We start from the raw sequence: 17,574 nt of genomic DNA, 5'->3' as shown, positions 1-17,574 counted from the left end.
AATGAGAAACGATAAGGTCTGGAATGAAGGTAAATGGCAGTGGAGATGACCAGGGGCCGGAAATGGGGGCTCTGAAAGAGGGCCCTTGGATAAGGAGGGGCGGGAGACACGGGCGAGAGAGACCAAAAGTGGCCCTGAGGTTTCTAATCTGGGTGAATGGGCAGTTGAGACACTAAATAAAAGCCAAAGGAAAAGGCCTTTGGTCAAGGGGAATTATTTTTTATTCCTCTTGCTCCTTTCCATTGAACACATTACAAACAATTGTCAAGTGCTTGCTTTCCATCTTCCCCATGCTTCCCTTGATATCTCCAAGTGTTACAAAGTCCTCATCCTAAAGCAGCTCGCTCTGTACAAATTTCTGCGCGGAGACATCTGCCTGGACGCCCTCTGCATGCGGAATGAAATCTGGGCTTCCTCGAGGAGCTTCGACTCTCCGCGTTCTGGCACAGCAGACGGCCTCCGGGATACCTTGCTCTCGCCTTCCCCCACCCCCTACACAGGATCACCTGCCTAAAGCAGGGCTTCATTTGTTCCCTTAACTCGCTCGGCCATTTCACCGCCGCTTCTGCTGCTTTCTCTGGGAGGCGCAGTTCCTGGCACGGGACCAGAGTCAAGCACCTGTGCAGCGTGCGTGTCCGCTTGCGTCCCCGCAGCACGCACGCCGTGTCCTTCGTCCACATGCCTCCTTCTCTGTGGGGCATCGATTTTTCTACCTCCATCGTAAGATTCTTGGCGTTCTGCCTGGCTTTATGGGGAGCTTCTATCTTGGTGTTCCTTCTACGTCCCCGCCCCTGTGACTCACACACAGTATGCGCTCAAAAATGCGATGAGTTGACCTGGAGCAAGAGTCCGATCCCTGTGTCAACCACGTCAAGTTGAGCAGACAGTCTGGGAAATCAGGCGATTCTGCGAATCCATGACATCACTCATGGAAAAACCAGAAATCTAGAGGAGTCACCGCTCTCCAGGGGGACCTTGCACCGGCTGCAATAACCCTGACAAAAAGGTGGCAGCAAAATACTCCGCTGCCGGAGGAGTTCGGCTTTCCTCAGAGCCGCAAGATGCAAAATAAGCGATCGTGGGCGTTGTACTGTTAACAAGACCTCAGGCGCTACCCTTTCCCGAGGTGGAATTTCCCAGTGACGGCGTCCTTGTCTGAGGTCAGCGGCACTGACCATCCATCAAGTCCTGCAGCCGGGGACAGACTGGACTCACAGCAGAGCCAGTCCGCGGCTGTGCGTGCCGCGGGAACCCGACTGCGGCGGGGCTCCGCGCGTCCCCCGCGCCGCCCCGCCCCCGGCGGCCGCAGCCCCAGAAGAGCCAAGGGAACTCCCGCACGTCTGCGCGCGCAATCCCAGGACGAAGGGTCTGCGCGGCGCGCGCTGTTGCCCTGGAAACCGCTGCGCGCGCACGCGCACAGGCGGGGCGAGATGGGGGGAACGGAGAGGACTGCGCTGGGAGCGTAGCGGCGGGAGGAGGCCTTCCCCTTCCACTCCTCCTCCTCCGACCCCGAGCGGCGCGTGCCGGAGGGGGGCCGTGCGCACGCCGCCCCTCTCCCGCAGGCGGGACGTCCCTTCTGCCGCACGCGCCCAGCTCGCGCGCGCGCGCGCGCGCTCCCCCGAGAGCCCTCCCCCGCCTCACACGCATCCTTGCGCTCCTCCCGCATTTGTGCGCCGGTGCGGCAGGCAGTGGGAGCATCCGGGCCTTTCCGCAGCCGAGCGGCGACCCGGCGGCGGCGGTCGAGGAGCTCCCATGGCAGGGAGGAGGCGGGGGGAAGGCGAGAAGGGGGCGAGGCGTTAAGCCGGAGCCGCCGCGGGGTGGGTCCCGAGGGAGGCGGCTGGGGCAGCGGCTCTCGCGGCCGCAGGAGGGCCGGGCGCGGGGCTCAGCGCCCCTCTCGTGCGTTCCTCTCTCCGGCCCGGGCTCCGGAGATGCATCTGCATCAGGTCCTCACCGGGGCTGTCAACCCTGGAGACAACTGCTACTCTGTGGGCAGCGTCGGGGATGTCCCCTTCACGGTGAGCTGCGGCCGGGGAGCAGGGGGCCTAAGGGGCGGAGCGCGGGGGCTGGGACCCCCGGGGGCTGTGAAGTGTTGGCGGGCCCCGCCCGTGCCCCCTTTGCAGCCTCAGGGTTGAGTTTCCTCGCGGGGTGGGGTAGGGGGGAGCCGTGGCTCTGTGTGCAGGAGATTCCCCGACAGGGGAAAAGGATTAGGAACCCCCCGGCTCAATGCCCTCAGCCAGCGGGCCCCGGTGACTGGCTGGACTGGAAGGTTCCTCCTTGGGTCTGCGGTGGAGGAAGGGGATTGCAGCCGTTGGATGCCCAGCGCGTCGGGTTCGCACCTGCTCTCGGCGTGGAGGAGCAGACACTGGGTTTTCGCGTCCGGGAGCGGAGGCGATGCTGCGCCTTGGCTCCCCCTCCTGCCCGTGCTGCTCCGGCAGCCAGGAGCTGCAGCTGGAGCCCATGGCTTTAAACCCGATCCTCTGCCCTTCCTGATACACAGTCTTCATGCCAACAGGAAGACAGGCGCATTTTTCGTCTGCCCCGAAAGACGTAGAATGGAAGGGTTAGAGGGACAGTTGCTCGGGGAGCTATCATGTTTATCACGAGGTCACAGTTTGCTAACCCTACTAGGTAATATTTTAATCTGCTTGCAAGGTTGGCTGCTTTTTGTTTGTATTTTAAACTATGGCAGTTTGCAGATTTCATGACAGTGTTTTTCTTGTTTGTGCGAAGAAAGTGAATGTAAACATAAGGATTTAGAACCCCCCCCCCCCAAATCTAAATGAAACACGTTTCTAAACCAGATTGACCCTATCAGCTCTAAACCCAGCCCCAGAGCTTCCTTTACTCATGGACTCCTGTGCATTAGCCTGAGTTCTTTTTAAAAATTAAATTTCTAAGTCGTTCTTAGAAGGAACGGTAGGCAACAAGATCTCGATTAAATACAGGTTGTTATTGATCACCATTCTGCTTAGTGAAATTGGGAGTAGCTTAATGGTATGCTTTTTAGACAGGAGGAAATGCTCGGATCCAGTATTTGCTTTCCAACAGCATGTTCCTAAAACTGCAGAAATTAAAAAAATAAAAAGCCCCAGCAAAACTGCAGAATCATTATGTAGCAGTGCATTCTGGAACAGAATTTATTTGCCTTTCATTGTTTTGTGGTCCATTAACCCCACAAGATCACTTTTAGGACATTTTAATTCTAGATGTAATCAACTGTCTTTACTCTGGTTTAGAGCGAACCCTTTACAAATACGATTTGCCTGGCTAATATTGTTAAACCCATTGCTATCAATGGTGTCATCTGTGTTTGTTTTGTGTACAGGTGATTTACGGTATCTGTATAGAACTGATCTTGGAGTTGAAATGTGTAGAGAATTGTTGGGGGATAGAGAGAAGAAATTTTCCTATTCCCCAGTTTGTAGATTGGAAGGAAGATCCCCAGGGTTAAAAGTGAGCTCCCTTCCGGAAGAAACAAATCTGTAACCTTTGGTTAGTGAGTGTTTCCCCACCAACATGATGGGGCCAGTGGTTGCTTCTGTCTGTCAGGGAGTGTTGTCTCAAGGTGCGGCGGGTATAGAGGCTAAACAGGTGCAGGTGCAGTCTGGCAAAGCCAGTGTAAGAACTGCTAGTGATGTGCAGGTGTGGTTCTGCTGTAGGGAACCCATGACCGGGTGGTGGAATCATTTTCAAGTCATCTTCCACCTCCCTCATTCAAGCTGTCACCACGTCTAGCTGCCTCTCGGTAGTGTCTGTCAGATTCACCCCTTGTCGTGTCCTTAGGCATCACCTATAATAGGACCTTAATTTGTATGAATGTAAAAGCTTCCAAGTTCTCTGACTCTGATATCTGATCACTTCAGTTTATCCTCTGTGTGGCTGCTAGGTTAATTTTCTTTAAATATCATTTCATTGTATCACTCTTGGCTTCAGAATCTGCATGCAGTTTTTTTCATTAACTGTTTGGAAATTGAAAGGTGTCAAATATTCGGCTGTTTTCTACTCTGATTATATGCAGGCTTCACCTTAGCCCCTGTGTTGTAAACGAAGCTTCTTAGTCTAACCTAGATTTTTACATTGCAATAAGAGTCTTTGCTTTTCATTTTCCTAAATAAGACTCAAAATTTAGCTTGTTTAGGTTGCTTGCCTGTGACACTGTTATCTTGGCCCTTTGACAAATACAATTCAAACTTATTTTGCATGCTATCTCATTTTAATATCCTAGTTTTGGATGCATTGATCCAGTTATGATTTTGCTGTGAACTAGAAGTGACCTTTTTGGCTCTATAAAAAATAATTTGCTTAAAAAATGAGAACACTCCATTTTCAAGCAATCTGGAATCAACTTACATATTTGTATTTGAATGCTTAATTTGGAAAGTAAGAAAAATTTTAAAAATAAGTAAAGTTCTTTTACATAGAGCATTGCTATTTAATTTTTATAGCAATCAGATGAAAAAACTTTAATTCAGGGTCAGATGACTAAAACGAGGACCAGCGGGTCTGGAAGGAGGGTCTTGTGACTTATCATCTGGAGGACTTTTCTGGGTATTACTCGTGTTTCCTTCTTTTCTGAGTGCCTGCTCTGAAGAGGGCGTGAGTGTGTGTGTGTGTGTGTGTGTGTGTGTAGAAGGAAAAACTGTCTTGTGCTTAGCTAACCAGTGTTTCCTGGCTTATGGATTGTTTCATGGTAACCTGAAGGCCTTTAGGGAGCTAATTTATTTTAGAGTCTGTAAACTGAATATTTTTGAAGAATACAGTTGTTTAAAAAGTATTTTTGAAGTGTTTATGACATTGAAGTATGTTGTACATTTCTTTCTGCATGGTGGTTGGTCTGATTGAGCTATGAAAGTCTGCCCAGTAATGCCATGATGTCCTGGTTTGTGTTACATTGACCCAGTGATGTGTGTAGTTTTAGGGGTAGTATATAAGGTATGATGACTTTTACTTGTGCTTATGGGCAGTTATTAGCAGTTCTTTAATGTTTGAAAATTTATTTTTCCTTGTTTGAAAGGCAGAGAGAGACAGACACAGAGATCGTGGCATTTTCTGATTTATTCCCAAATGCCTGCAGTAGCCAAACTGGGCCAGGCTGAACCCAGGAGCTGGGAACTCAGTCTGGGTCTCCCACGTGGGTGACAGGGACACAATTACTTGAGCTATCGTTTGCTATCTTCCAGTATGCATTATCAGGAAGCTGGAATGGAGAGCAGAGCTGGGACTTGAACCCAAGCACTCTATTGTGGGATGTGGGTTTCCCAAGTGGGAGTTTAATTGCTGCACCAAGCGCCCAATCCAACAGTAGTTCTTGTAAGCACTCAGTTGCTGTTTGTAAATATGAGTATAATTGTATATATCACATTTGAAAAGATTGCTCTTTGGGGGTAGGCATTATGGTGTAGCAGGGTAAGCCACCACTTGGGACACCCAAATCCCACGTAGACGTGCCTGGGATTGGGTCCCACTTCTGCTTCCAATACAGTTTCCTGCTGTTGCGCCTGTTAGGCAGCCAGTGATGCCCCAATTACTTGGATTCCTGCCACCCACATGAGAGATGTGGATAGAGTTCCTGGCCCCTGGCTTCAGCCTGGCCTAGACTTGGCTGTGTGGGCACCTGATGTGTGTGTGTGTGTGAATCAGTGGATAGAAGAGCTCTCTCTCTGTCTCTCCCTGTCCGTCACTCTGACTTTAATGTAAACGACCACAACAACAAAGCTTTTTTAAAGGTTCATGAAAAAAAGAATTTTAAACAATTACAGTTTGATCAATCTTTTCTTTTTTTAAAGATTTATTTTATTTATTTGAAAGAGTTATAGAGGTAGAGGCAGAGAGGTCTTCCGTCTGCTGGTTCACTCCCCAGATGGCCACAACGGCTGAAGCCATGCCAATCAGAAGCCAGGAGCTTCTTCTGGGTCTCCCACGTGGGTGCAAGGGTCCAAGGACTTGGGCCATCTTCCACTGCTATCCCAGGCCATAGCAGAGAGCTGGATCGGAAGAGGAGCAGCCCAGACTAGAACCAGGACTAGAACTGGCACCTGTATGGGATGCCGGTGCTTCAGGCCAGGGCTTTAACCCACTGCACCATAGTGCCAGCCCCTAATCTGTTCTTTTCAAGGTGAGATTAAGTTCTTCAGATATTATTACCCTGTAGTAAGTCAGTTGTGGGTCATCCAAGGAGATGATCTGTGTGTGAGCTTTATTATACTTAAAAAATTTATTTTTTTGAAAGGCGAAGTTACAGAGAGAGAGGGAGAGTAGAGAAAGATCTTTATTTGCTGGTTCATTCTCCAGATGGCCTTAATAGCTGAAGCTAGGAACCAGGAATTCTGGGTCTCCCTCGTGGGTGGCAGGGACCCAGCCACTTGGGCCATCTTCTGCTGCTCTCCCGGGTCCATTAGCAGGGAGCTGGATTGAAAGTGAAGCAGCTGGGGCTGGTCCTGTGGCATAGAGGGTAAAGCCGCCACCTGTGATGCCGGCATCCAGTTTGCGTATCAGTTTGAGTCCTGGCTGCTCTACTTATGATCCAGCTCCCTGCTGGGAGATTGGGAAAAGCAGCAGAGGATGGCCAAGTGTTTGGGCCCCTGCCACCCACATGAGAAAGCCAGATGAAACTCCTGGCTCTTGGCTTTAGTTTGGTTTATCCATGGCTGTTGCAGCCACTTGGGAATGAGCCAATGGATGGAAGATCTCTCTCTCTTTCCTCTTAATTTGTCCATTTCTGGGACTCTGATTTTTAAATAAAATGAATAAAACTTAAGAAAGGAGAGTAGCCGGGACTCAATGCAGCGCCATATGGGATGCTGGTGTCACAGGTGATGGCTTAATATGATGTACCACTATGCCAGCCCCTGAGCTTTAATATCTTTTATTTTGCTTTTTTTAAAAATTTATTTGAGAGGCAGAGTTACAGAGAGGCAGAGGCAGAGAGAGATAGAGAAGGAAAGTCTTCCATCCATTGGTTCACTCCCCAGATGGCCGCAATGGCTGGAGCTTCACCAATCTGAAACCAGGAGCTTCTTCTGGGTCTCCCACGTGGGTGCAGGGGCCCAAGGACTTGTGCCATCTTCTGCTGCTTTCCCAGGCCATAGCAGAGAGCTGGATCAGAAGTGGAGCAGCCGGGACTCGAACTGGACCCCTTATGGGATGCCGGCACTGCAGGCAGCGGCTTTACCTGCTATGCCACAGCGCCAGCCTCCTTTATTTTGCTTTTAAGACATTTATAATTTCTCCTCAGATAAGTGAGGTTTTATGAAGTATATATTCTCATTTATGTTATTATTTGTTATTGCTTTCTTGAAAAGTAATCTTTAGTTTTTTTTTTTTTGCTTTGTAAAAAAATTATAAGAATGATTCATGATGGTTATGACTAAAATTAAAAATTTTCAACAATTTACTCTCAGGAGCAGACTGCTTGTATTTTCAGATGTATAGAGGTATTAATACAATAATAATATATATTAATATTATATATGATATTCCAATGTGATGGGAATACACATTGATCAGTTTATAAAAATTAGCAAGTTATTTCCACTTTTACAGAGTTCATAATATACTGGCAGAGATTAAAAATGGTGTACATAATTATAATGAAAGGCCATTGGAAGAGATCGTACGTAGTTGGAAACATAAGAAAAAGTTTCTTGGAAGATTGAGATGTGGAGAGACACAGAAAGGTGTTAGGACTTTCTGATGGTAAGCACAGCAAAAGCCAAGAAATGGTGTAATATAAAGAATGAATTATTAGGTGACTATTCTGTTTACAAAAATGATTTTTAAAAAGCCATTGGGGGCTGGCGCTGTGGCGTAGCGTGTGAGGCTGCTGCCTGCAGTGCCGGCATCCCATATGGGTGCTGGTTTTAGTCCTGGCTGCTCCACTTCTGATCTGGCTCTCTGCTATGGCCTGGGTAAGCAGTGGAAGATGGCCCAAGTCCTTGGGCCCCTGCACCCATGTGGGTGAACTGGAGGAGGCTCCAGGCTCCTGGCTCCTGGCTCCTGGGTTTGGATCAGCTCAGCCAATTGGGGAGTGAGCCAGCAGATGGAAGACCTGTCCTTCTCTCTCTGTGTAACTTTGACTTTCAAATAAATAAGATAAATCTTTATAAAAAAAAAAAACATTGGATTTTGTCATTTCATAGCAAACACCCTTAGAATGTTGAAAGATAAAATTTACAAACATTATCTATAGGTTTTTTTTTTTTTTTTTTTGGTCAGAAAACTGTGATAACCTGACATTTTTTGTTTGTGTTACCTGTTTTATTTGTTATTAAAGTGCTACCAGAAGGTTAGTATGAATAAAAAAAACCACTCATTTAAAAATTAGATAATGTTATATGACATCTTCTTATGCTTTACTGTAGTGTAATATTTTTGTCATAGGATTATGGACAATACCAGATTTCGAAAATAATCCATTTTACCAGGTGAGTGTTTAGATTAGTGGTTAAAAGATACTGATTAAGATGCTGGTGCTCCATGTTGGAGTACCTGGGTTTGATCCCTGGTCCTGGCTCCTGACTCCAGCTTCCTGAGAATGCAGACCCTGCAAAGCAGTGGTGATAGCTCAAAGAAAATGGGTTTCTTGGCTGGTGCCGCGGCTCATTAGGCTAATCCTCCGCCTTGGAGCGCCGGCACACCGGGTTCTAGTCCCAGTTGGGGCGCTGGATTCTGTCCCGGTTGCCCCTCTTCCAGGCCAGCTCTCTGCTGTGGCCAGGGAGTGCAGTGGAGGATGGCACAAGTGCTTGGGCCCTGCACCCCATGGGAGACCAGGATAAGTACCTGGCTCCTGCCATCGGATCAGCGTGGTGCGCCGGCCGCAGCGTGCCGGCCGCAGTGGCCATTGGAGGGTGAACCAACGGCAAAGGGAGACCTTTCTCTCTGTCTCTCTCTCTCACTGTCCACTCTGCCTGTAAAAAAAAAAAAAAAAAGAAAAAAGAAAAAAAAGAAAAAAAAAAGAAAATGGGTTTCTGCCACTCAAGTAGGAGACCTGGATTGTTCCTGGCTCCCAGGTTTGGCTTTGGCCTGGCACAGCCCCAGGCCGTTGAAGACAGTTGAGGAAGGGGATAGCAGCTCTCTGTCCATTTGTCTGTCTCTCTTGCAAATAAATAAAGATAATAAATAAGAAAATGACCTATCTGTTTACACATTGTACCAAATGTTTGTAGAACAGACAGTTATGCTAGGCTTTTGGGAATTAAAACAGACCCGAAACACAAGAAGACATGGGTCTGATTTTAGGGAGTTTATTAAAGAATTGTAGAAACCTAGCAATGTAATCAAGTTAAGACTTGTAGTTAGTCACAGCCAGCCTGGGAAAGACTGCCCAGTGATGTTGTGATGTCCTGATTTGTGCTGTATTGACACAGCTGGCCTGCTCTGGTTGTGGGACTGTAGGAGGGGAATGGTGCGGGGGTTGCACAGAAAAATGCTTCTGTGCTGTCTGGTTACTAATATGCATAACAACATACCTGTTGACAACCTATGCTCAGAGTAAAGGTAAAGACAAGTCAAAAAAAATAGAATGGACTTATTTTTCTAAGAGAAATTGGACAGTTCTTGGAGTGGGGCTTCTTGTTTCTTTTTGTTCAGTGTTTAAAGTTGGTGGGGCCTGTGCTTCCTGTCCACCCCTACATGAACACACAGTTGTAGAGCTATGTGGAGGCGGTTATTTGCCTCCCTGCTGGTGGGAAGCCTCCTGGCAGGGTTCTGAGTGAAGCCTTCCCCTCTAAGGGGGTCACAGACCACTTACCTATCTGTGTGATCTTGGCTAAGTCACTTTTCGCGTTGTCAAGTGAAGTTCTAAATTAGGAACTCTTTTAAGTACACAGACCTTGAATGAGCATGATATAGACTTCGTTTAGAGATTTCCAGGGGCCAAAAGAGAAACTGGAGCAGAAACAGAGCGGTTGTGGTGACACAGAGGTCGGGTGTCTTTGTTTGTGCCCCCCTCCTCCTATCTAGGAGACTGTTGGTTGACTTTGCAGTCCGGGAGTCTCACCTCCTTTCTGGCTCGGTGGCAGTGGGCAGTGGGTCCGAGGTAGTGGGGTCTGTGAGTGAGTCTGTTTTTGGACTTAGGGCTGCAGAGGAGGCTCTTCCTTGTGGCTGTGTCCTCGGAACCTGGCGCAGGGTGCAGTGCTTGCCTGGGACTGTCATAGTACAGTGTGGGATGGGAGGTGGGACCGGTGCTCCTTAGGCAGCCCTTCCCCGCTCCCCAGCATCTTTAATCCTTTATGTTCTGTTCTTCGGATTTGCTGTATGGAATTTGCTTTAGAAATTGTAATCAGATAGTCTAGAGTCTCAGGACATTTTTAGAGCAAATCAGAGTTTCAATATTTAATCATCAAAAAGAGCACAGGATGTTGGGCAAAAGCCACAGTGGCATAGTGGAAAAACAAGTCATGCCTGACCAATTTAATTTCCTTCTGTGATAGGAAACCAAGCACTATATAAAAAAGGACAGTACTAGAGAATATCTGCAATTCAGATTTCCTAAGGCATTTCTGGCTTGTTGCTTATTTCTCTAGTTTGGAAGCCAGGTATGTTAGTAGAAATTATAGTTTTCAATCTTTTTTACTCTGTGGAATCCATTTGTATATATTTTTGCCCTGGAATCTTAATTCATGATATGGCAGATTGGGACCTGTTAGAGCAGCTCTGACTTACACTGGTGCTGTGACTGTATTTTCTTCTCTTAGAGATAGCTCCTGTAGCCCTGGGGCTTAAAACTCCTTGTCTGCATTTTAAATTCTCAGACCTCATTTCGTGATTGCTGAGGGCTTCTTTAATGTTCTTTACCCCCAACTTGAAGCACCTAAGAACTGTGATGATTGTCTTAATATCCCCTGATAGGGAGGTCAGTAGGTATAAAGATGGCAGACAGAGCCAAAGCCCTCTAAACATTGTGGCTATTTGGTGGGATGATTTGAAAGGCATAAATACTACCCTGTTAGGTGGGTTATCATTGGAAATAAGTTCCTTTTGATTGATTTTCTTTACTTTCTTTAAAAGTTGATAACCTGTTAGGAGTAATAACGTTTAACTTAGTTCCAACCAAACCATTTCTTCCTGTGACTTTAGGGAAAACCAAGTCTGTAAGGGCATTTTGCATGTGGAAATAGATGGATGCAAAAAACATAAAAATTCTGGCTTAGACCCAGTTTACAGATACATGTGGTTCCTATGTAACAGTTAGGAGGATCCAGTTAGCGGGAGGCTTTCAAATGATTACACACCCTACTCCAGGCTTTTTCCATCATTCTTTTGTTGTGGATGAATAGTCAGTGTTCTGGCAAAGCTACTTCCTCTATTTTTATACCATTTGCTCTACAGTGGGGACAATCTCATCTCCCAGGGACATTTGACAATTTCTAGGGACATTTTTTAAAAAAGATTTATTTACTTATTTGAGAGGCAGCATTACAGACAGAGAGAAGGAGAGACACAGATGTCTTCCATCCACTGATTCTCCCCAAATGGCTGCTACAGCTGGAGCTGAGCCGATCTGAAGCTGGGAGCCAGGAGCCAGGAGCCTCTTTTGGGTCCTGGAAATGTTTTTGATTGCTTTGACTAGGGGTGGTGGATTGGGGCATCTGGTGAGGAGAGGCCGTAGGTATTGGTAAACATCCCACAGTGCATTGAACACCCTCCATGACAAAGAATTGTCCAGCCCCAAATGTCAGTGTGCCAGAGTTGTGAGCAATCCTGTTTTATACCCTGGGTTGCCCATTCTCTCTTTTCTCCTTAAGGGCGTTACTCTGCCAGTTTCCCCTTCCTCTCCTGTGAAATTGCTTTTCCTGCTCAGAAATAACTTTCATCATTCAGCTGTCTGCTGTGCTTAGGGGCTCCTTGTCAGCCTGACTCCAGACTTTGGTATCCAGATGTTTCTGTGCTATCTCCTGCTTGTGTGTCTCAACACCTATCACAGAGTCCCAGCCTCGTGATAGTCTTCTCCAGCCTTCTGGAAATAACAATTTCATTTTTTCTAGTTCCCTTGTAACTTATCTTTTCCATTTGTACATCATTATCTAGTGTTAGAGTTTGTTGGCGATCCCTTTAAAATGCATCTGGAATCTAATGACTTCCCACCGTCTCTGCTGCTGCTACCCTGGTCTGAGGTGCTATCATTTCTTTCCTGGCTTCTGGTTGTAGATCTTAAATTATCTTCCTGCCTTTTCTGCCTGTAGTCTTATCTTCTTGAGTTATTCTCAGCACAGTAGTGTATCTTGTTAGTCCTTGTACAACACTGTCATGGGACTTTTCTTATTCTGAATAAATTCATTGCCTTTTACTCATATTTCTTTGGCATCCAGTTATAATCTGTTTCAAAAGAAGTACTCATAAATTAGTAACTGGAAAGGGCATTTACTATACCACAGTCTTATGGTAAGCACAGTTACTAGTGTAATAAGGCTATTATTTATGACACTTTTTGATACAGTTGAATTGCATTAAGTAATGTAGAAAAGTCAATTTTAGCAGGATGGGAGACCTGATAGAATACACTGTTGGTCTAGTTGAATCCAAGGTTGTGTATTAATGTGTCAACAGGAATTGACAGACTGTTCCTTTCAGGCAGGTCTCAAATGTTCCTCAGTTACGCTTTTGCCAGACATCAATACACAACAAATTGGAGATTAAGGCCTTATCTACAAATACAGTAAGGGGGGTTAGAGCTTGAACCTGTCCATTTTGAGGGGCTACAGTTTAGTCCATAACACGTGTTAACAATCAAGCTGAGCTGAGTGCACCTACAATTGACAGTTGAGAAGCATGACAGACATATGCATGAGGTTGCCACCCCATTGGATAATGATCTGAACCCTGTCAAGGAGTGCTCTTGAAGAGAAGCAAGATGCTCTTAGAGTAGTTTTTTTTTCTAAGATTTAATTAATTTATTTGAAAGGCAGAGTTATAGAGAGAGGGAGGGAGGGAGAAAGGGTCTTCCATCTGCTGGTTCACTCCCCAGTTGGCCACAACGGCTGGAGCTGCACTGATCCAAAGCTAGGAGCTTCTTCTAGTTCTCCCATGTGGATGCATGGAAGGGCCCAAGTACTTGGGCCATCCTCCATTGCTTTCCCAGGCACATTAGCAGAGAGCTGGATTGGAAGAGGAGCAGCCGGGACACAAACTGGTGCCCGTTCAGGATGCTAGCACTGCAGGTGGAGGCCTAGCCCACTACTCCACCGTGCCATGCCATTAAGGATTTTTAAGAATGTGCTAATTCAGGAGCTGGTGCTATGGTGAAACGGGTAAAATCGCCACCTGCAGTGCCGGTATCCCATATGGGCGCCAGTTCGACTCCCGACTGCTCCACTTCAGATACAGCTCTTTGCTGTGGCCTGGGAAAGCAGTAGCAGATGGCCCAAGTCCTTGGGCTCTGCACCCACGTGGGAGACCTGGAAGAGGCTCCTGGCTCCTGGCTTTGGATCGGTGCAGCTCCGGCTGTTGTGGCCATCTGGGGAGTGAACCAGTGAACGGAAGACTCTCTCTCTCTCTCTCTCTGCCTCTGCCTCTGCCTCTGCCTCTCTGTAACTCTGCCTTTGAAATAAATCTTTTTTTTTTTTTAAAGACTGCTAATTCTTAAACAGTTGAAACATTCAAACATAGCCATGATGATTTTATACTGGACAAATTTTGCATAGATGTAACTGAAATCCCAATTTGACTTTTGGAAGAAAAGGCAAATAACCATAAAGAACTCAGATTTTTTCATTAAAATTTTTAATTTAATATCTGCATTATATAATACTTAGAATTCAAGACTGTGGAAATATAGAAAATAAAGCTGAAAGTTTCCATTCCCTAGCAGATTTTTTTATTTGAAAGTCAGAGAGAGAGGAGAGACAGAAAGAAGTCTTTCATCTGCTGGTTCACTCCCCAGGTGGCTACAATGCCCAGCGCTGGGCTGACCAAAGCCAGTAACCAGAGCTTCATCCAGATCTCCCATGAGGGTGCAGGGGCCCAAGGAGTTGGATCATCCTCCGCTGCTTTGCCAGGCACATTAGCAGAGAGCTGGATCTGAAGTAGAGCAGCTGGCACTTGAACTGGTGCCTATATGGGATGCCAGTGTTGCAGGCTGTGGCTTTCTTGCTATTCCACAGTGCTGGCCCCTCCCTGGCCAAATTTTGATGAATATAACTTTCTGTCTATTCTTTATTCAAAGAAATATTTGAATGCCTAGGTATTGTGCATACTCTTGCAAAGTAACTGTTAATGGTCACTGTTGTGAAACAGGATGTGGTATATGTTATTGTTACTTATAAATTAGTCTAATTGGATATCATCTACCAAAGTGATGATTTTGGCCATAGAATAATTGAACTGTATGTAGCCATTCATTCTGGCAGTGTTTTACTCATCTCATCTGTATGTATATCAGAAATAAAACAACAAACTTTTTTTTTTCATTTATATATTTGAGAGATAGAGTAGGTGAGAGAGAGCTTGAGCTACCTGCTGGTTCATTCCCTAAATGCCTGCAATTGCCAGGGCTAGGCCAGTTGGCAGCTGAGAGTTAGCACCCCAAAATGAGTCTCCTACATGTGTGTCAAGGACCCCAACTATTTGAGCTATCCCTTGCTGCCTCCATAGTACATTACAGCATGGGAGCCGAGATCAGGAGCAGAGCTGGACTCACACCCAGGTCCTCTGATAAAGGTCAGAGGCATCCCAGCTGGTCTGTTGACTGCTTAGCCAAATGCCTGCCCTCAATTTTTGAAAAGTAGGATTAATATCTGTCTTATATGTTAAATTGGTATGTGAAATCAAATCTGGTTTAAATTTAAATCTAGTCTAATACCTTCATTTTGTAGGCGAGGAAACTGATATTGTTCACAAACTAAATGATATAATGAAGGCTACTTAGCTGGACTTGTGACAGAATTAAGACTGGAACCTGAAGTTCCCAGCCCCTCTCTGCCAACTTTTTTCCCTTTTAAAATTTAAGAAGTAACCTACACCCTTGTAAATAATTTGAAAGGTGCAAAATAAAGATAAAATAGTTTGTAATGGTACAATACAGAGATAACCCCCCCTTAACACTTTGATGGACTGAACTGAAGCTGCTTTGAGGACGCTTATATTTGATTTGAGAATGTTTACTTGTACTTTTTAAATAATGAGTTTTAGATGGTTATTTTTCTAAGAATTTATTCTTTTCTATAGCTTTTCATATTTATTTGAAAATTTATAATAAGCAACTTTCTTATCTATTGAGGTCTGCAGCCTCCATTCCATTACTTCTTTTCTCAATACTATTTTGGTTATTTGAGCCCCCCCCCCCCCCCCCACTTTAAAGGTTTATTTATTTATTTGAGCCAAAGTTAGAGAGAAGGAGAAAGAGATCAATTTTTCCATCTGCTGGTTCACTCCCCAAGTGACCACAACAGCCAGAGCTGAGCCAATCCAAAGCCAAGAGCCAGGAGCTTCTCCTGGGTCTCCCGTGTGGGTGCAGTGGGCCTAGTACTTGTGCCATTTTCTGCTGTTTTCCTGGGCACATTAACAGGGAGCTGATTGGAAGTGGAACAGCTGGGTCTCAAACCAGCACCCATATGGAATGCCAGCATTGCAGGCAGTGGCTTAACCCACTATGCCACAATGCTGGCCCCAGAGTCTTCTCTTTAACAGAGGTTTGTCAATGTTATTAATCTTTTTATGAAGTATTTTTAAAAATTAAAAAATATTTGAAAGGCAGCGAGAAAGAGATTGACAAAGGGAAATTGCCCAGTTGCTGGTTTGCTGCCCCCATACCTACACTAGCTGGGACTGGACCAGCCTGAAGCCAGGAGCTGGGAACTCAGCCCTACTTCATGAATGGATTAATGCTGTCTCATTAATCCACGCTTTCTAGGTCTGGTGGGGCTGGATTAGTTCCCAGGAGATGCCCCTGGTCTTGCTCTCTTGTCTCCTGTCTTGCTGTGTAACCTCGCTCCCTCTTAAATGAGTTCCTGGCAGTGTGTTACCTGCTAAGTTGTGATGTAGCCAGAGGCCCTCACCAGAGGTTGAACAGATGGGCTGCCTGATTTTGGACATTGAGCCTCCAAATCCATGAGCAAAGTAGAGCTGTTTTCTGTACAATTTTCCCAGCTTCACGTATTTTGTTAAAAGCAACACAAAGTGGATTAAGACAGTCATGAGTATCTCAGCTCAAGATGCTGGGTGGTTTATCAGAATTTCATGTTTTGGCAGTCATTGTGCTGTAATTTTTGTTTCCTCTTGCTGAAGAGACCCTCAGATTGCAGTCTAGTTTCCTGTCTGCTTATAAAATGTAAGCTTAGAATGTGGTTTATATGTTTTATATGTGAGTGTCCAGTTGGTTCAGCACCATTTGTTGAAAAGCCTTTCTTCATTGAATCGCCATTGTACTTTTAAAAAAGAAAGTTGGCTGTATTTGTGTGTTGAGTCTGTTTTTGGGTTCTCAGTTCTGTTCTATTGATTTGTCTACCCCTTTGCCACACATGGTTACTTATTTTTTAATAAACCTTACAATTGAATAGTGTGCTTTTTTCACCTTTCTCTCTCTCTCTCTCTCTATTACAGTATTCTAGTTCTTTTACCTTTCTATTTAAATTTTAGGATCAATTTGTTTATAGATACAAAAATTCTTTTGATTGCTTTTCTGTTAAATCTGTAGATCAGTTTGAAGAGAATTGATGTCTATAAATTTGAATGTTCAGGATATTAGCATGATGTGTATCTGTTTATTTAAATCTTCTTTGATGTTTTTGTCAATGTTTTATACATACAGATTCCATACATTTTTATATGCCAAAGTAGTTTTTCAAAGCTATGGTAAGTTATTTATTTTGTAAGCTTTCATTTTCCAGTTGTTCATATAGCAATAATTATTTTTGTGTTTTGATTTTGTGTCTTGTTCTTGTGATCTTACCAGCTCTTAGAAGTTTTTTTTTTTTTTTTTTTTTTAAGGCAGAGTGGACAGTGAGAGAGAGAGACAGAGAGAAAGGTCTTCCTTGCCGTTGGTTCACCCTCCAATGGCCACTGCGGCCGGTGCGTTGCGGCGGTGCACTGTGCTGATGATGGCAGGAGCCAGGTACTTATCCTGGTCTCCTATGGGGTGCAGGGCCCAAGTACTTGTGCCATCCTCCACTGCACTCCCTGGCCACAGCAGAGAGCTGGCCTGGAAGAGGGGCAACCGGGACAGAATCTGGCGCCCCGACCGGGACTAGAACCCGGTGTGCTGGCGCCGCAAGGCGGAGGATTAGCCTAGTGAGCCGCGGTGCTGGCCAGAAGTTTTTTTTTTTTTTTAAAGACTTATTTTTTGATTTGAAAGGCAGAGTTACAGAGAGGGAGAGACAGAGAAAAAGAGATCCTGTATCCACTGGTTCACTCCCCAAATGACCACAACAGCCTGTGGCTCCGTCAGGTCTAAGCCAGGGATCCTGAACTCCATCTGGGTCTCCCATGTGGGCAGCTGAGTCCCAGGCACTTGGGCCCTTCTCTGCTGCTTTTTTTCAGGCACACTAGCAGGGAGTCAGACTAGAAGTGGAACAGCCTGGACTTGAGAGCCAGTGCCCAAATGTGATACTGGCATCACAGGTAGTGGCCTAACCTGCTGTG

General features: G+C 45.7%; 1 protein-coding gene across 4 annotated transcripts in view; it reads left to right on the top strand.

The window, feature by feature from the left end:
- The first annotated feature begins 1,718 nt into the window (after window positions 1-1,718).
- DMXL2 (Dmx like 2) overlaps window positions 1,719-17,574 on the top strand; it is a 167,765-nt gene continuing 151,909 nt past the window's right edge. For all 4 annotated transcript variants that reach the window (XM_008269002.4, XM_051821996.2, XM_051821997.2 and 1 more), the window contains exon 1: window positions 1,719-2,015. In XM_008269002.4, coding sequence (XP_008267224.3) covers window positions 1,929-2,015 — 87 coding nt within the window. In that variant the 5' untranslated portion in view covers window positions 1,719-1,928. The remainder of the gene's footprint in view (window positions 2,016-17,574) is intronic.

Source organism: Oryctolagus cuniculus, chromosome 12, assembly GCF_964237555.1.
Source record: "Oryctolagus cuniculus chromosome 12, mOryCun1.1, whole genome shotgun sequence".
NCBI classification, from domain to species: domain Eukaryota; kingdom Metazoa; phylum Chordata; class Mammalia; order Lagomorpha; family Leporidae; genus Oryctolagus; species Oryctolagus cuniculus.
The sequence above is the reverse complement of the archived record's forward strand: the minus strand, read 5'-3'. Positions and strand labels throughout refer to the sequence as shown.